The sequence below is a fragment of the Felis catus genome, chromosome B3 (assembly GCF_018350175.1).
Source record: "Felis catus isolate Fca126 chromosome B3, F.catus_Fca126_mat1.0, whole genome shotgun sequence".
Taxonomy (NCBI): Eukaryota; Metazoa; Chordata; class Mammalia; order Carnivora; family Felidae; genus Felis; species Felis catus.
In genome coordinates, this window is record NC_058373.1 from 106,973,396 (window position 1) to 106,993,522 (window position 20,127).

Sequence of the window (20,127 nt, forward strand, 5' to 3'; positions counted from 1 at the left end):
TCATAATGGGATTAATAATCCCATGAATTTCAGGCCTGAGAATTTTTCCCATAGAAATAAATCCATCAGGGCATAAAAAACATATAACCACTTATTGAATTTGTTCTTAGTGGCAAAACGCAGAAACAAGGGACTACCCATGAATTTGGTAGTGGTAGAATAATGACATATAATATTACACATCTATTAAAAAATGAATTAGTGCTACACCAATGGATTTGAATTTTAACAAAGTTGAGTTAGAAAACAAAATGAAGAAAAATATGTGTAATATAATCACCTTTTAATAAATAATGACAAAAATCCTATGTGTTTGTGAATATATGTATGTATGCATGTGAGCTTATATACTTTTTTATGATAACATGAGCATAGAAAAAAGACAGAAAGATACATCTCAGGTTGTTGATGTGGGTTACCTGGGGAGAAAAAGGTTTTGGGAACATCAGTATGGTAGAACGGGGGAAAAAAAAAGAGCAAAGAAAAAAGGAAAAAGAAAAAAAGACTACATTAAAAAGTATGTAATAAAAATTACACATTTATGTAAAATGGTATGTCTGACTGGTGGTACTTTTTCTCATTATGTTTTCTAACAGATTACTGATGGCATATAAAAGATATAGATTTTTATATTTTTATTTATATATGGCTCCCATGCTAAAATTCCTTATTAATTCTAATAGGTTTTCTATTGATTTTCTTGGGTAAACAATCATATAAGTTGAAAATAAAATTTTGGATTCTACCATTTAGTTCATATGTTTATTTCTTTTATTTTTTCTTCTTTGATTAGTTTGAAACTTTAGCTTCCAAAATAATATTAAAGAATACCAGTTTTCTCACTCATCCTTATTTTGCTTAATACCTCTAGGGTTTACATTAAGCACAATGTTCATTACAAGTTTGAGATCGTTTTTTGGGGGTTTTTGGAGATGGTGTATGTGTGCATCTTATCAGGAAACAATGCTGAACTTTAAGTAGTGTCTTTTCAACATCTATCAATATACATTTCTTATTCCTTTTACTTATTAATATAATAAATCATCTGAACAGGTTTAATATTAAACCATCATTGCATTTCACAAAATAAACTTTTGTGGGGACTGTTTAATATATTTCTGGACTTAATTTGTTAGTATTTTATTCAGAAGTTATTCCAAATTAGTTCATAAATCATGTATAATTTTCTTTTGTGTGTAATTATTGCCAGATTTTGACATCAGTTATTAAAATGAACTGAGATGTTCCATATTTTTCTGTGCTCAGAAATATTTTTAAAAGCATATGAGTTATCTGTTTTTGATAGTTTGATAGTAACAACCATTAAAACCTTTAAGGGCTGGTACATTTTTTTATAGAGGCTAATTTTAATAAACTTTTCAACTTGTTACATGATTGTTTTTCTTCTTGAGTCAGTTTTAATTATTTTTCTTTTAGAAAATCATTCATTCCATCAAAATAATCTTTATAGTGGCACAAAAACAAGACACTCAGATCAATGGAACAGAATAGAGAACCCAGAAATGGATCCACAAACGTATGGCCAACTAATCTTTGACAAAGCAGGAAAGACTATCCAATGGAATAAAGACAATCTCTTCAGCAAGTGGTGCTGGGAAAACTGGACAGCAACATGCAGAAAAATGAACCTGGACCATTATCTTACACCATACACAAAAATAAACTCAAAATGATGAAAGACCTAAATGTAAGACAGAAAGCCACCAGAATCCTCAAAGAGAAAGCAGGCAAAAACCTCTTTGATCTTGGCTGCAGCAACTTCTTACTCAACACATCTCCAGAGGCAAGGGAAACAAAAGCAAAAATGAACTATTGGGACCTCATCAAAATAAACAATCAGCAAGACTAAAAGGCAACCAACAGAATGGGAGAAGATATTTGCAAAGGGCATATCAGACAAAGGGTTAGTATCCAAAATCCATAAAGAACTTATCAAACTCAACACCCAATAAACAAATAATCCAGTGAATAAATGGGCAAAAGACATTAAAAGACACTTCTCCAAAGAAGACATCCAGATGACCAATCGACACATTAAAAAAATGCTCAACATCACTCATCATCAGGGAAATACAAATCAAAACCACAATGAGATACCACCTCACACCTGTCAAAATGGCTAACATTAACAACTCAGGCAACAACAGATGTTGGTGAGAATGCGGAGAAAGAGGATCTCTTTTGCACTGCTGGTGGGAATGCAAACTGGTGCAGCCACTCTGGAAAACAGTATGGAGGTTCCTCAAAAAATTAAAAATAGAACTATCCTATGACCCAGCAATTGCACTACTAGGTATTTATCCAAGGGATACAGGTATGCTGTTTCGAAGGAACACATGTACCCCAATGTTTATAGCAGCACTATCAACAATAGCCAAGGTATGGAAAGAGCCCAAATGTCCATTGATGGATGAATGGATAAAGAAGATGTGGCATATATATATATATATATATATATATATATATATACACACACACACACACACAATGGAGTGTTACTTGACAATCAGAAAGAATGAAAAAATCTTGCCATTTGCAACTACATGGATGGAACTAGAAGGTATTATGCTAAGCGAAATTAGTCAGAGAAAGACAAATATCATATGACTTCACTCATATGAGGCCTTTAAGACACAGAACAGATTAACATAAGGGAAGGGAAGCAAAAATAATATAAAAACAGGGAGGGGGACAAACATAAGAGACTCTTAAACATGGAGAACAAACAGAGGGTTACTGGAGGGATTGTGGGAGGGGGGATGGGCTAAATGGGTAAGGGGAATTAAGGAATCTACCACTGAGGTTTATATACACAATGGAGTACTACGTGGCAATGAGAAAGAATGAAATATGGCCCTTTGTAGCAATGTGGATGGAACTGGAGAGTGTTATGCTAAGTGAAATAAGCCATACAGAGAAAGACAGATACCATATGTTTTCACTCTTATGTGGATCCTGAGAAACTTAACAGAAACCCATGGGGGAGGGGGAGGGGAAAAAAAAAAGAGGTTAGAGTGGGAGAGAGCCAAAACATAAGAGACTCTTAAAAACTGAGAACAAACTGAGGGTTGATGGGGGGTGGGAGGGAGGGGAGGGTGGGTGATGGGTATTGAGGAGGGCACCTTTTGGGATGAGCACTGGGTGTTGTATGAAAACCAATTTGACAATAAATTTCATATATTGAGAAAAAAAAAGGAATCTACCACTGAAATCATTGTTGCACTATATGCTAACTAACTTGGATGTAAATTAAAAGAATAAAATAAAATAAAATAAAATAAAATAAAATAAAATAAAATAAAATAAAATAAAATAAAATAAAATAAAAAACTTGACAGATCTTCCCAGTTTTTAAAAGAAGCTAGAAATTAAGTTTCATTAATACCCCTTTTATTAAAAATAATTTTAGACTTACATCCATGCTAGTATCTTATATAGCCACAGCACAATTATTAAAACCAGAATATTAGCATTGATATATTATTAACTCATGTGCATACCTTCTTCAAATTTCACCAATTGTCCCCCTAATATTTTTTTTCTGAAACAGGACCCAATCCAGATCCCATGTTGCATTTAGTCATAACTCCTGTGTCCTAGTTTTTAATGTCAGCCATTATTTATAACATTGTGCAAGATTAACAAGACCTTAGACCTGCAGTTTGCTACTTCTGGACAAGCTAGGCATAACTGAAGCTTATGTCTTATGTTTTTATCAGCAACAGCTATCCGGGAACTCAAGTTAATATGGGGCTGAAGGAAAGATGACAGAATGTAGAGGAAGGACTGTTCATTACACCTCTTCTTTCCTTAGTTTTCCAGAGGAATTTTTTTTGTACTTCTTATATCATATAGAAACCAATTTTTAACTGCTTATTCTGGGATTCCCTACATGTTGTATGACCTAGCATACAGTACATGTTGAATACTTATTAAATAAATGAGTGAATTCTGACAAGGACAAAATGCTTGCTGTCCATTTGAGAAAAGTTTCTACTAGCAAGAATGTATGTGTACTGCATTGTCATGGACATGTGATGTTTTTGTTTATCTATCATCTATCTTCCCTCCTTTCAGAATAGGAATCTAATTTTCCTTTTAGAAACTACTTCCCCTGACTCCATACAGTCTTGGTGGAACCATCCATCAAGATACCAGGAAGTGATCACATAACCTAGATTACGCCAATTAGGCTTTCCTGGAAATTTTAATCTTGAGCAGAGTGATATAAGATGGAGACATGACTAGAGCTCATTCACTCCATTGGCAGAAGCTTGAAGAGACTTATATCCCCAGAATTTCTCCAGTTCCTAGCCTTCCTAAGGTTCAGTTGTTCAGCTTTTGCTTCTATTTCATAGGCTATTCCCATCCTTCCAATAAATCCTCATTCCCCACCGCACCTTTTGTTTTGGCTTAACTTAGTAAGAGTCAGTTTCTATTGCTTACAAACAAAAAAATTTAAAATAAATCAAACCCTGCACTGGGCTCCGTGGTAGGTGTGGAGCCTGCTTAAGATTCTTTTTCCCTCTTTGCCCCTCTCCTCCATTTGCACTCTCTCTCTAAAAAAAAAAAAAAAAAAAAAAAAAAAAAAAAATTAGATACATAAAGGGGAAGTAGGAAGACTATTTCTAGATATTCTTCTCAAAACGAGAGGAAATTAAAGAGGAAAATGTAGTACATAAAATTTAAGCTCTCCCTTTTTCCGTAGGTAAGCTAATCGCATGTCCTACATAATACTACAACTAATTTAATATCCATATTTCAAGTATATTATTGTATCATAGATACTAATACATTTATATTATATACACAGGTCAGTGTAATTATATATTTATATAATATATATATATTATTATAATATATATATTAAATTTAACAAGTATATATATCTTAATATAAAACAGTGAGATGAGGGGCATATGGGTGGCTCAGTCATTTAAGCATCCAACTTTGGCTCATTTCATGATCTCATGGTTCATGGGTTCGAGCCCTGTGTCAGGCTCTGTGCTGACAGCTCAGAGCCTGGAACCTGCTTTGGATTCTGTGTCTCCCTCTCTCTACCCCTCCCCCACTCATGCGCACGCGCTCTCTCTCTCTCTCTCTCTGTCTCCCTCTCTCTCTCTCTCTCTCTCAAAAATAAACAAACATTAAATATATATATAAAACAGATGAGATATAGCAAAGGATACGATACTATTTTTTCATGCTAAAATTAGAGTTGATAGTTCATTTTAATTAAATAATTTGTTTGTTGTTTTGAGAGAGAGCACACAAGCAGAGGAGAGGGGCAGAGAGGGAGAGAGAGAATCCCAAGCAGGCTCCACACCCAGCATGGACAGTGACATGGGGCTTGATCTCACCACCATGAGATCATGACCTCGGCCAAAATCAAGAGTAGGACGCTCAGCCAACTGAGCCACCCAGGTGCCTCAAGAGTTGATAGTTCATTTTAGAAAACAATGATTAGGCATTTCTCAAGCTACCAGATTAACATTTACTAAATTTAATATCACTTTCTTCAATAGATACTATGTTAATCTGAATATACACATAAAAATTTTACTTCCAATTCCTTGGTAATTTCTGACCCACCGTCTTCTAAAATAACCTGCCCTATAGCAGTCCTCATAGTTGACTTATAATAGAAAAAATAAAAATAATGACACATTTGAACCACTTACTTATAAAAGTAAATCTGGACACATTTTGTATTATTTTTCTTATGCGTTTACAATGTAGAACTTGGAGATACTATAATTTGATAGGATTCTTGTTAGTGGTTTATAAATCCATGCTTATTAACATTATAATAAAAATACATACATTTGCATTCAATTTAATTTCTTAGATTATAAAGATGTGGTAAGCATTGACCATCAAATGTCATCTCTCATATACTGATAGTGCAAATAAAAGGTAACTATATTTGAAGTCCTGGAAAAAATTGCTAAGCCTTCAGCATTCCCTTGTCAAAGTAATCATCATAACTAAGAAGGAGCAATAAATGACAAAAACCAGGAATACAAATAATTTTACACTATGTCAGTACTTACCATTGATCTAGCCACCATGCTTAGTCTCTGATGATCTTAATTCTGAAATGCCATTTCCTTTAAGAACTAATGTAAAATACATATAAGGTCCCACGAAATTCAAATAGTTATTCTAGATTGGTCTTGGTTTTACAATCAGGAAGAAACAGATCATGAGGCATGTTAAACTGTGTAAATAAAAGAATTATTCCTTTTATACAGTATTTTTTGTATTCTTCCTTGTTATCTAAACCAGATATCCATATGCAGCTGTGTATATGGATAGGTGAAAAATCTTATAAGTAAAATGGCAAGTGGTATATACATCAAGAGAGCTAGCCCATCAGTGTATTTTATATAATTCTTGTTCTGTTTTAGGCCACCTGTACTTTCCAGAAAGGAGTAACTTTTCTCCTAGTATAGAAAAAGACTCACTGCATACAGTTTTTCTTTTTATATGGGGTAGAAGAGGCTGCTTCAGTATTCAATAAAAAATTTAGGGGTGCCTGGGTGGCTCAGTTGGTTAAGCGTCCAACTTTCACTAAGGTCATGATCTTGCAGTTTGTGAGTTCAAGCCCCACATCAGGCTCTGTGCTGACACCTCAGAGCCTGGAACCTGCTTCAGATTCTGTGTCTCCCTCCCTCTCTGCTCCTCTCCTCCTCACACTCTGTCTCTCTCTCAAATAAGTAAACATTAAAAAATTTTTCTTTAATGACAATTTCTGAGGCCTATTTCCTTAGGTTTTACTGACTATAAATTCCAGTATTTTTCAAAAAGAATTTTACATATTTATTCAACAAAAATTTATATAGTTTTATAATGTGAAAAATCCTGTACTAGGTGTTTTGGAGACAGTAGTGAACATCAGAGACTTGATCTCTTACCTTCTGGAACCTAAAATCTAGTGGAAGATACAACATTAAAATATATACATAATCACTTCTATAATTGAAGTTGTAATGTTATATGAAGGAAGTAGGCAGAATGTTATGAGAGGTATCCTCACAGTCTATGGGAGGAAGGGAAGGCTTGTTTGAGAAAGTGACATGAATCAGTGAGTATACTGGTGTAACAAAGCCTATGGTTCTAATCAGATCTGAAGCCAAATCTGTGGTTTCTTTTGTGTTTAAGCTGTATGAGTTGGGTATCCGTTGCTTACATCTGAGGAGTCTAATATGCCATTTAATGTCAAATAAGATGTAAAATAACTTTTGTTCAAGGTATTTTAAAGAAAAGACAATTATTATTAGATTTTGGGTTGCCATTTGAATTTCAGATTGCAAATCATTTTTCTGAGATAATTTTTTCATGTCCATTCTCTAAAGAAAAAGTAATAGGGGCGCCTGGGTGGCTCAGTCCATTAAGTGTCCAACTTGGGCTCAGGTCATGATCGGGTCATGACAGAGGGCTCAATCCCACAAACCATGAGATCATGACCTGAGCCGAAATCAACAGTCAGAGGCTTAACTGACAGAGCCACCCAGGTGCCCTGAGAACATTTTAAATATTTATGCAAGTTTTGTATACTGCCTATCATTCTCACCTGGTAGGCCTTAACAAGTATTTCTTAATTATTATTAGGTTAGGCACATCTTTACTTTTGAGATCTTTTTATTTTTATACCCATTAAGTACAGAAGGTAAGAAAGTGAAAGACTAATTCAACAGATGTGGAATATTAGTAGTTACAAAAAAACCTCAATGTATAATTCAAATATTTTTATATGATCAGAAGGCATCAATTAATCATAAAGTTGGGCAAAAGAATAAAAATGAGACTAATGAGTAATATTTTAACATATTTTAATGTTTCCCCTTCAAGACGCATTGGAAGACAAAATTATTTCTTCCTTGGCTAGAAAAAACAGGCATAACTTTTGCAAGTAGTTATTTTTCAGACCAATTTGAACCATGGTATAACTGAATTAATATAAAATGCCTTCCTACTGAATACTTGCTTTACCATTGAAAAGACTTTAAAAGTTACTTTAAAATATCTTTTGTCTCAGGGCACATGGGTAGCTCAGTTGGTTGAGCATCTGACTTTGGTTCAGGTCATGATCTCGCAGTTTGTGAGTACAAGCCCGGCATCGGACTCTGTACTGGCAGCTCGGAGCCTGGAGCCTGCTTCAGATTGTGTGCGTGTGTCTCTCTCTCTGCCCCTCTCCCACTCACGCTCTCTCTCAAAAATAAATAAAGATTAAAAAAACTTCTGTCCCTATCATTTGATATATGTAGCATATCTTAATAAATTTTTAAAAATCTGAACATTAAATTACCTTATGCTTTGCATGAAAATCTCTATCATCTGTCTCTAAAACAAGTAAGACCACCATTCATCAAGCACTCACCATGAGCTAAGTGCCAGGTCAAACACTTTAATACTCCCAAAGATCCTCTTTAATAGGTAGGGTGATCAACCCCAATTTTAAAATGAGGAAACTGAAGCAAAGAGGATAAATAACTGGAAGAGTCAAACTTCAGCATCAATCTTTCAATGTTTAAACCCAGACAGTAACACCAGGGCCCACACTCTTTACTATTCAATACTCTATCCATTATCCTTCTGCTGTTACACTCTCTTGTGATTCATCAATCTGGAGCTACAAATACTCATGAAAAAAAAATACGTCCTAAAACACACCAAAAAAAAAAAAAATTATAAGGTGAGCTGATACTTTGGAAAAATTACTTTCTAAAAAGTAGGGTAGTTTAAAGTTCTAAAAAGAATATCATATTCACCTCAAATCAAAAAAGGTATACTATTAAAGAAATGATGTTTTAAGAGACAATTCTCAGCAAGATGTTAGTATTAGAATACAAAGTGATGTATTTAGAAGCAGAACTGCTGAGCTGCAAACAACCTGGGTGTGAGTCAGAGAATATTAGGACAGGCCTGTCCACCAGGGATGTAGATTTGATTGTATGTGACTTGTGTCAGCTTTGGAGAAATCAAGAGCAAACTATAAAAGCAAGCAATGGGAATGTTTCTAAATGAGCCATTCAGCCTCTAAGGCAAGTTATATGGAGCAATTGAAATTCAAAGGGAAAGCATCAACATGCCAGCCAGGTTTATACATTGCTTGTTCATTCATTCCTTCAAAAGATCAGAAAAACTTTATTTAAAAAATTGTAATTTTGGGGACACCTGGGTGTCTCAGTTGGTTCAACCTATGACTTCAGCTCAGGTCATGATCTCTTGGTTCATGAGTTCCAGCCCTGCATTGGGCTCTCTATTGTCAGCGCAGAGCCCACTTCAGATCTTCAGTCTCCCTCTCTCTCTGCCCCTCATGTGTGTGCACCCGCTCGTACTCTTTTTTTTTAATTATTAAATTTATTGTCAAATTGGTTTCCATACAACACCCAATGCTCATCCCAACAGGTGCCCTCCTCAATGCCCATCACTTAAAGCTTGTGCCCTCCTCAATGCCCATCACTTTCCCCTCCCTCCCACCCCCCGTCAACCCTGTTTATTCTCAGTTTTTAAGAGTCTCTTATGATTGGGCTCCCTCCCTCTCTTACTTTTTTTTTCTTTCCCCTCCCCCATGGTCTTCTGTTAAGTTTCTCAGGATCTACATAAGAGTGAAAACATATGGTATCTGTCTTTCTCTGTATGACTTATTTCACTTAGCATAACACTCTCCAGTTTCATCCACATTGCTACAAGTGGACATATTTCATTCTTTCTCATTGCCACGTAGTATTCCATACAGCACTTTCAACAATAGCCAAATTATGGAAAGAGCCTCAATGTCCATCAACTGATGGATAAAGAAATTGTGGTTTATATACACAATGGAATACTATGTGGCAATGAGAAAGAATGAAATATGGCCTTTTGTAGCAACGTGGATGGAACTGGAGAGTATGATGCTAAGTGAAATAAGCCATACAGAGAAAGACAGATACCATATGGTTTCACTCTTATGTGGATCCTGAGAAACTTAACAGAAACCCATGGGGGAGGGGGAGGGAAAAAAAAAGAGGTTAGAGTGGGAGAGAGCCAAAGCATAAGAGACTCTTAAAAACTGAGAACAAACTGAGGGTTGATGGGGGGTGGGAGGGAGGGGAGGGTGGGTGATGGGTATTGAGGAGGGCACATTTTGGGATGAGCACTGGGTGTTGTATGGAAACCAATTTGACAATAAATTTCATATATTGAAAAAAAAAGAAAAAATATAAATATCAAAACCTTTAAAAAAATAAATGTACCACTGACCTATTATCATACTTTAAATAAATAAATAAATAAATAAATGAATTTTAAAAACACACAGTCCAAAGTTTTCTTAAATTCTTTCTGTCATTAGCTAAATCATTTCTCTGACTTCTAAAAGTCTTTGGGAAAGCTTAATTTCATACAATTGTCATGTGTTGTGGACACCCTGAAGAAACAAGAAAGACTCTCACTCCAAATATGCTTTGTATATTGAGACTGATGATATCACACACACCCCAGTAGGGTATGAAAAGGTTTATTACTCACATAATGATGTTTTCTGGAGAAAGCAGGCCAGGCCTATCTAGTTCTCTGAAAATGGCTTGAGAGATCAGAGACATCAGAGAGATCAGACACTGACTGTGGGTTTTTAAGGTGGTGTGGGATGGGGCCAAAACAAGAGTTCCTATACATGGTTTGAACTTCCCACTAGTGCCAAAGGTGGGAACCTGGGCTTTCTTACCAGATTGATCAGATATGGGGCAGAAGGGGAAGAAAGTGCGGTGAAGCTTAAAGCTTGTGAGCATTCACACACCAAAATATGGAGTCAGACTTTTTATTACTCAATAACTCTATATAACTAATTTACAAAATACAAAGACATTGAACATTATGCTTATATAATTTCATCAAATTTTAAATATCTTCATTTATCTATATAATTGACAAGCAAATACTGCATATAAAACATAAAGGTGAGTTTTTTTGTTAGAGACAGAAAACAAAATTTTAAATGTTTTTCAAAAAAGTTTAAGCAAAAAATACAACAGTATCATCATTAATACAACAATCTAATTCTCAGAAATTACTCTAGCCCTTCACATTAATTTCTTTCCATTAAAGATATTAGAATAACTGATAAAATTAGAATTTTATTATTTGTTGTATTCAAAAAAATAACAGATTTAATTCACTATCAATAAAACAAATTATGTGAGATTATCACTGATGTACCACACTTTTTTTTGAAGTACCACCACTCTTTATAGTGAAGCACAGTAATTTTAAGAGCATTTTTTAGTAGCTAAGGTACAAAGTATATCTCAGGATTAATTCTGCATAGTTACTGCCATCTTCTGATGGCCTGAAGTTTTCATTCTTATCAAAGCACCTAAATTACTACAAGAATGAAACTTAGGTTCTGGGGAGAAGCAGGTTTAATATTTATAGTAAATATTAATGGAAAAGTATCAAATTCTATTAATTCTGCCTAAATATGGCTTGCAAAATCAAAACCAAAATAATGATAGCAAGTGCTGCAAATAAAATAAAATTAGATGACATAGGCTTAATTTCCATCAGTATTTAAATATATAATCAAATAATGTAACTATGCTAACCTATTATTGCTTTAACCAACAAAATAAAGTAGTCTTCATTTTTAAAGTAATAATGTAAATTTATGCCCTAGATGGTTACAGAGCAGTTAAATAATTCAAGAAATTAGTAATTAGTTCAAAAAAAGGTAAATTGCGTTGTATTTTGTGAGGAAGATGAAAAACCTTTTACAGAAGAAGGTGTTGAGTTTTGATCCTGTTCAAATGAAAATGGAAAACTAAAATCATCTTTTCCAGTTCCAAATGTATGAGTTGAAGAGTCTGATGAAAAAGAAAATGTAAAGGCATCTTCTCCTTCTGGTTTCCCAAATAAGTTTCCTGAGGAAGGTAAATATTATAATATCATGCTATTCATGCTACATAATTTGCATAACCTACTAAGTTACAGTATGCTGCAAACAATGCGTAGGGTAACATCTTATTGCTTATTAAGCAGATACTTAACTATATTCCTCCTATGGGCAAAGAATTGTCCTTTGTACTATGAAAAAACAGATTCAAACTTAAACCCTATTTTCGAGTAATTTGAACACAAGTATAAAAAGGGCCAGTATATATGGTAGAAAAAAGGGTAAAGCACCTCAAATGGAGAGAATACCACAGAGGCACAGAAACAGGCATGCATAAGAAGTATAAGGATAACAGAAATCAATTCAGCTCGTCAGGAGAACTAAGAAATAATAGTCATTAAAAGGGTATTAATGAAGATGAGCTTGGAAAGACTGCTGAATGTCCAACTACAGAATCTGGACTTTATTTGATATGTAAGAGGAAGCCATTAAAAGTTTTCAAGTGGAGCTATGACAGGATTTGAACTGCTTTATAAGGATTACTAAGGAAAGGATGTGTAGAAAGGTTGAAATAGTAGAGCATTTAGAAGTCAGAATAACAGGAAAGGGATGACGAAAGCTTGGTCTTACAGTCATAGCAAAGGGAATGGAGAAAGAAATGCTGGGTCTGAGAGATAACTGCAGAAGTCAAATTTACTCAACTATTATTGATGAGTTACTACAATGTATTGTTTGTAGTACCCAAGGAAATGGACAGAACAGTGAAATGGACAGAACAGTGAAAAAGCTTCTATAGTTTCAAAAGGAATTTTTGTATATGTGCTGCTGAAGCAAGCACTTCAAAAGGAATTTTTGAAATCAACTTTACATAAATAATTTTAACGACTCTAAGAATTGCCCCTAAGGAAAAATATTGTTTCTCATTCATTATATTATGTAAGACTATAAAAATAAAAATATTTTAAATATCTTAATTAGAATTCTTAATTATTACTAAACAACACAAAATGCACAGTAATCTAAAACCTTATTGGAAGCAAGTCTTTTAAAGCACCTGTATTTCTTCCATAGAGAAACAATTCAATTAGTACATTAAGCAAAAAATTTTATTTTGTGGCACTTTGAAGTTTCATATATCTTTAAACATCTCAATTATTTCATTCTAAATAAAGGTGAACCAACCAGAAGTAGAAGAGATAGATGGAGGGATGGTTAGATAGACAGATGGACTGACTGATTACCATATACTTGAGTTCTTCCTCTCTCCATTTTTCCACTGACTTCAGTGTACATCCATAATACTAAAATAAAGGAAAGTAGCTCTAATATAGCTATAGATTCAGAAAGAACTAAAAGCTTAAATCTGCCTTTGAATAAATAAATTTGATGTTTACATTTAATTTCAGAAGAAAAGAAGTTCATATGAAGTCTTCATAAAACTTCCATGTTCATTATAAATAAAATAGTAGATTACTGTGCAAGGTGCTGTGGACAATTTAAAGGTGAGTAAAACAGAACCCCTGTCCTCAAAGACCTGTGATTAGGAGAGATTTTATATATATTCATAAATAATAACAGAGAGTAGAATATTCAAAAAGTAAATAAAAAAGAAACATTCAGAAAAGTGAAGGAGACATTTTTTTGGAATGAAAGGCTGAAGACAAAAGGATTTATGGAACTTGGTTTTTAACAGATAGTTAGAAAGAATTAGAAATTGAGGATTTCAGGAAGAAAAAAATGGATAAGAAAGTACAGGCATATTTGGGATGCAGTGAATTCTTTAGTTTGGCCAAAAGCATACATTATTCTTATAAGAGAAAAGGCTTAAAAGGTATGTTGGAGCAAGGTTAGAAAAACAGGAGCATAATTTGATACTCCATGGGGAGCCACTAAAGATATTAACTAGGGAAAACAATGTGATTTTATATGTAGAAAATCCTAGAGACTCTACCAAAAAAACTGTTAGATCTAATCAATGAATTCAGCAAAGTTGCAGGATACAAAATTAATACACAAAAATCAGTAACATTTCTATATGCTAACAATAATCTGAAAAAGAAATTTTAAAAAATAATCCTCTTTACAATAGAGTAATATTGCAAATATTGTACAGAATAAAATATTTAGGAATAAACTTAACCAAGAATGGTGAAAGATCTCTACTCTGAAAACTACAAGACACTGATGAAAGAAATTATAGAAGATACAAATATACGGAAAAGTACCCTGTGTTCATAGATTGGAAGAATTAATATTGTTAAAATATCAATACCACTGAAAGCCATCTATAGATTCAATGCAATCCCTACCAAGATTCCAATGGCATTTTTTATAGAATTAGAAAAAACCCTCCCCAAATTTATACACAACCACAAAAAACTCCCAAAAGCCAAACAATCCTGCAAAAGAAGAACAAAATGGGAGGCATTATACTTCCTGGTTTCAATTAAACTACAAAGCTAATATTAATCAAAACAATATGGCACTGGCACAAAAACAAGCAGATCAACAGAACAGGGCTTGCATATACAGTCAACTAATATTTGACAAGGGAGTTAAGGACAGAGAAAAGACAGTCTCTTCAATAAATAGTGCTGAGAAAATTGGGATACTAACATGTAAAAAGGATGAAACTAGATCCCTATACCACTCACAAAAATTAACGTGAAATGGATTAAAGACTTAAATGTAAGACCTAAAACCATGAATGTCCTAAAAGAAAACATAGGAACAAAGCTCCTTGCCACTGTCTTGACTTTTTGGGTATGATACCTACAGCATAACCAATAAAATAAAAAACAGACAAGTGTAACTACATCAAATTAAAAAGCTTCTGCACAGCAAAAGAAACAACAAAGTTAAAGTTAAAAGACAACCTATGGAATAGGAAAAATATTTGCAAATCATGTATGTGATAAGGGGGATTAATATCCAAAATACATAAAGACCCCATACAAATCAGTAGCAAAAAACCAAATAATCCAATTAAAATAGGCAAATGACCTGGATAGACATTTTTCCAAAAGGCCAACAGGTACTATGGTGGCCAACAGGCATATGAAAGGATGCTCAACATCACTAGTCATTAGTGAAATGCAAATCAAAACCACAATGAGAATTCATCTCATACCTGTTAGAATGCTCATCATCAAAAAGACAAGAGATAACAAATGCTGGCAAGGATGTACAGAAAAGGGAACACTTGTACACCATTGGTAGGATTGTAAACTGATATAGCCACTACGGAAAACAGTATGGAGGATTCTTAAAAAGTTAAAAATAGAACAACCATATGACCCAGCAATTCTACTCTGGGAATATATCCAAAGGAAATGAAAACATTGACTCAAAAAGATTAGTGTACCTCCATGTTCATAGCAGCATAATTTATAATAGCTAAGACATAGAAACAACTTAAGTGTCCATCAGCTAATGAATGGATAAAACAGTTGTGAGGTGTATATCTATCTATGTATAGATAGATAGATAGATAGACAGATACACACACACACACACACACACACACACACACACACACACACACACACAATGGAATATTAAGCCATAAAAAAACAAGGACATCTTGCCATTTAAAACAACACTGATGGACCTTAAGGGCATTATACTAATTGAAGTAAGTCAGACAGAGAAAGACAAATGATGTATGATTTCACTTACATGTGGAACTGAAGGAAAGGGAAGGGAAACCCATAGAAAAAAAATTCAGATTTGTGATTACCAGAGGTGGGAGGAGGGGGAGGGGAATTTGGAGGAAGGTGGTCAAAAGATACAAACTTCCAGTTCTAAGATAAATAAGTACTATGGAAGTAACTAAAACATGATGACTATAGTTAACACTGCTGTATGATACATAGGAAAGATATTAAGAGAGTAAATCCTAAGAGTTCTCATCACAAAGAAAAAATTTTTTTGCTTTTTCTTTTTATTATATCTATATGGGATGCTGGATACTCACTAAACTTATTACAGTAATAATTTTAAAACATGTGTAAGTCAAACCATTATGCAGTACCTCTTAAATTTGTACAGTGATGTATGTCAATTATATTAACAAACTGGGGGAAAAAAAGACTAAAAACATAAGGTCCTAAAGTTTAGGAGAAGTCAGGGAGGGAACATAGGAATTTGGTCATCACCTGTATTATAATATTTGAAAGTGCTGAAGTGAATGAGTGTCAAATGAATAAGAATGTCAAAGGAGAGAATATTAACATTCTAATTTTATTAAATAAGGTTTAATTAAAAGAATGTCTACAATTGGTATATTCATTCTGGTCTCATAGCATTAAATGTCATTTATGACAATTTCAAAATTTATGTCTTCACCTTGCTGAATTCCAAATTCATATATACAATTTCTTACTTTACTTTTACTTAGCTATCTAACAGAGGCTTTTCAGTTGATAACACTTCCAAAACTAAACTCCCAGGTCCTGTTGGTCTCTAACATATGGCCTTCCATATTTCAATAAGTGGCAGTTCCATTCTTATTCATCAAAATCTTCTTTGTATCATCCTTATTTCTATCTCTTAATCCTTACGTCCTGTCCATTAGCAAATCCTTACAACTCTACCTTCAGAAAGCTTAATGACCAAATCCAACCTCTTCTCACCACTTCCACTACCACTATCCTTGCCACCATTAATTTTCACCTGTAGTATTTTAATTACTTCCTAATAAATCTCCCTGGTTTCACCCTTGTTTCCATATAGTCCATTCTCCATACAGTAGCCAAATAATGCTCTTAAAACCTATTAAATCATTTCAGTCCTTTGCTCAAAACTTTCCAATAAACTGCTCATCTCATTAGGAAAAAAACCCAAAGTCCTTAATTGTCTTAGGGCCCCATATGGTTTGCTCTCCCTCCAACCTCTCTGATTTAATTTCCTACCAGTTTCTCATGCCTTATTTGATTCCAATCATACCAATTTACCCACTATTCAACACACATGCTGAATATGCTCTCATCTCAAGACCTTTGCACCCTCTGCCTAGAACACTTAACCACATAGCTTGTACCTGGCACCTCCTTCAGGTTTTTGCTCAATGGCTGCCTTTTAGTGATGCCTTCCCTGACTCCCTTGTAACAGAGTAACCAACCGCCCAATCCAAATACTCCCTATTTCCCTTATTCCGTTTACTTTTCTTCATAATACTGATCATCCACAGTAAGTAAAAAGCAAACATCAAGCCTGCATTGATCCAAGCCCACCTGGAAGAATGACCTTGAAGTTGGAATTCTCATAGGTCTATTTTCTTAAAAAATATGGAATTAAAGTAAATGCTGTGTCTTCCTTGTTTAGTGTAAGACTGCACCTGAATTAGGTGAGCTGTGAGTTAGGATGCAGTCCTTGGACCTTATGATTAGAATGATATTAAAAGACTGGTGGGAAACTGAGGTTGCAGATTTTCTGTTATGCACCATGCCTTTTGTCCATAGTAGCTTTACATGTCTTGTGTGAGTGATGTGGCAAATGAAACCTTATTTGGGTAGCTGGTGGGCCTCTCAATGAGATAAAGACACTGTACATGCTGTTATTTCCTATCCTGTATCTTTCTATAAAGCTAAGTAAATCTAAGATTAAAAGTTGTAACGTGTGAGTCTACCAATATCTACTGTTGTTTAGTGCACTACCTGACATATAATCGTTTGTCTACTTTCAGTTTCTCCCACTAGAACAAAAACCCTATGAGAACTTTGCATTCTTGTCCACTATCCTATCATCAGAGCCAAAGCAGTACTGCATATGAAATATACTATATGTATACACATACATGTTTATATTTATATGTTGAATGAATCCATTAATCATAGGATTAAAGAAGAAAGAAGATCCAATAAAAAGTAAGCACCAGAGAGAGAGGATGAAACCCAAAAACTTCAGAAGGATGAGAAGAGTCAACTATATCACATGCTGCAAAGATACTGAGTATAATAATAAATAAAAAATACCCATAATGTTTGATAATTGTTAACTCACCAGTAATATTAGAGAATTTGGTAGAGTAGTGACAGAAGAAGCTAAATCACTACAAAAAATGATTAGTGAGTGATGCAGAAGTAATAGCATTTTAAAAGAATAAGCTGAGAAAAATCAGAGACAAACTAAATACAAAGTGGAGAAAGTAACATGTTTTTATATGTAGCAAACTTCAAATCACTTACCAATTTCTTGTTGTGATGAAAGAGGATTTAAATTTCCCGCAGAATAATGTTCATTAAACTGAAAAATAATTTCCATTCAACATTACTCATGAAGTCAGTAGAACAGCAAATATGACATTTGTATTTGAATATAAACCCTAATTTTTCTAATAAGCTTAATTAGAGTAGACAAAAATGGCAACATTCTTTTTTTTTTTAATGGCAACATTCTATATAGCATACTACTGTACTTTATTTTTGTGTTTTTTTTTTAATTTTTTTTAACGTTTATTTATTTTTGAGACAGAGACAGAGCATGAACGGGGGAGGGGCAGATAGAGAGGGAGACACAGAATCGGAAGCAGGCTCCAGGCTCTGGGCCATCAGCCCAGAGCCCGACTCCGGGCTCGAACTCACAGACCGCGAGATCATGACCTGAGCTGAAGTCGGACGCTTAACCGACTGAGCCACCCAGGTGCCCCGATACTACTGTACTTTAAAAAAGAAATCTATCTTTAAAACCTATCATTTAGCCTAAAAGAAGGCTTATTGATTTCATTCTGGCAATGGATAAAATCTTAAAAGGTGTATATATTGTGCTAAAAATAGTTCCTACTTTGGAATATTAATATAACCTAAAATTTTTTTAATGTTTATTTTTTTTTGAGAGAGAGAGTGTGAGTGGGGGAGGGACAGAGAGAGGGAGACACAGAATCTGAAGCAGGCTCCAGGCTCTGAGCTGTCAGCACAGAGCCCAATGTGGGGGGGGTCAAACCCACGAACTGTGAGATCATGACCTCAGCTGAAGTCAGATGTTTAACCAACTGAGCCACCCAGGCGCCCTTATATAACCTAAAATTCTAATTAATTTTTGCTTTACTCTGAAGGCCTTTTACAAATCAGGTTCTTGGTATTGTTTTCTTGCCTATAAAAGTAATAGGAAATATGAGGAAATAGGAAATATGAGGATAATAGGAAATATCAAGTTTTGCTGCCAAAAGAGTCTGTTTTCTCTGTAAAAGTTTTTTTTTTTTTAATTTTTTTTTCAACGTTTTTTATTTATTTTTGGGACAGAGAGAGACAGAGCATGAATGGGGGAGGGGCAGAGAGAGAGGGAGACACAGAATCAGAAACAGGCTCCAGGCTCTGAGCCATCAGCCCAGAGCCCGACGCGGGGCTCGAACTCACAGACTGCGAGATCGTGACCTGGCTGAAGTCAGATGCTTAACCGACTGCGCCACCCAGGCGCCCCAAAGTTTTTTTTTTTTTAAATGGGATCATGACATAGATATGACAACATAGTTTTCTGGCCCATTTTTTTCTCTTAATGTTGCATTATGAGCATTTTCCCATGTCATTCTTCTTCCAAAACCAGATTCTTTTCATGGCATTTTAATATTCTTCTATATGGACATACCATACAGTTTTTTTTTAAGTTTTTACTTAAATTCTCGTTAGTTAACATACAGTATAATATAAATTTCAGGTGTACAATTTAGTGATTCAACACTTACATACAACACCTGGTGCTCATCACCCTGCATAATCCCCATCACCTATTTGACTCATCCCCCCATCCATCTCTCCTGTGGTAACTAACAGTTTGTTCTCTATAGTTAAGCGTCTGTTTCTTGGTTTGCAATCATTCTTTCAATTTAGACATTTAGGTTACCTCTGTTTTTTTTTTCTAATACAAATTACACTTGAATAAATACTGTTATGCACAGATTTATATTTTTTGACAATAAGGAAAACTGTTTTTCCTGGAGATTTTATAAGTCACTTGAATTATTTTTCCGTGATTTATTCACCTAAAGAACTTGTATATATCTTATTAATCTCTATAAGCTCTTCATATATTAAAGATATTAATCTCTTCTACTATTATTGCAAATATTGCATATCACATTATCATTTTGCCTTAAAAATTTTTTTTTAACAGGGGCACATGGGTGGCTCAGTTGGTTGAGTGTCCGACTCCTGATTTCAACTCAGCTCATGATCCCAGGATTGGGGGATCAAGCCCCACATTGGGCTCAGCACTGAGTGTGGAGCCTCCTT

The 20,127-nt window shown here is 34.4% G+C and overlaps 1 protein-coding gene across 10 annotated transcripts in view; it reads right to left on the reverse strand.

Annotated features, from left to right (window-relative positions):
- Window positions 1–11,124: 11,124 nt before the first annotated feature.
- CB3H14orf39 (chromosome B3 C14orf39 homolog) overlaps window positions 11,125–20,127 on the reverse strand; it is a 52,987-nt gene continuing 43,984 nt past the window's right edge. For 8 of the 10 annotated variants that reach the window (XM_019833084.3, XM_045059999.1, XM_045059998.1 and 5 more), the window contains 3 exons: window positions 18,088–18,145; window positions 13,141–13,200; window positions 11,125–11,927 (listed from right to left, as the gene is read on the reverse strand). In XM_019833084.3, the coding sequence (XP_019688643.3) occupies window positions 11,728–11,927; window positions 13,141–13,200; window positions 18,088–18,145 (318 nt within the window). In that variant the 3' untranslated portion in view covers window positions 11,125–11,727. The remainder of the gene's footprint in view (window positions 11,928–13,140; window positions 13,201–18,087; window positions 18,146–20,127) is intronic. The other 2 variants (XM_023255743.2, XM_045060002.1) reach the window with 1 other exon arrangement.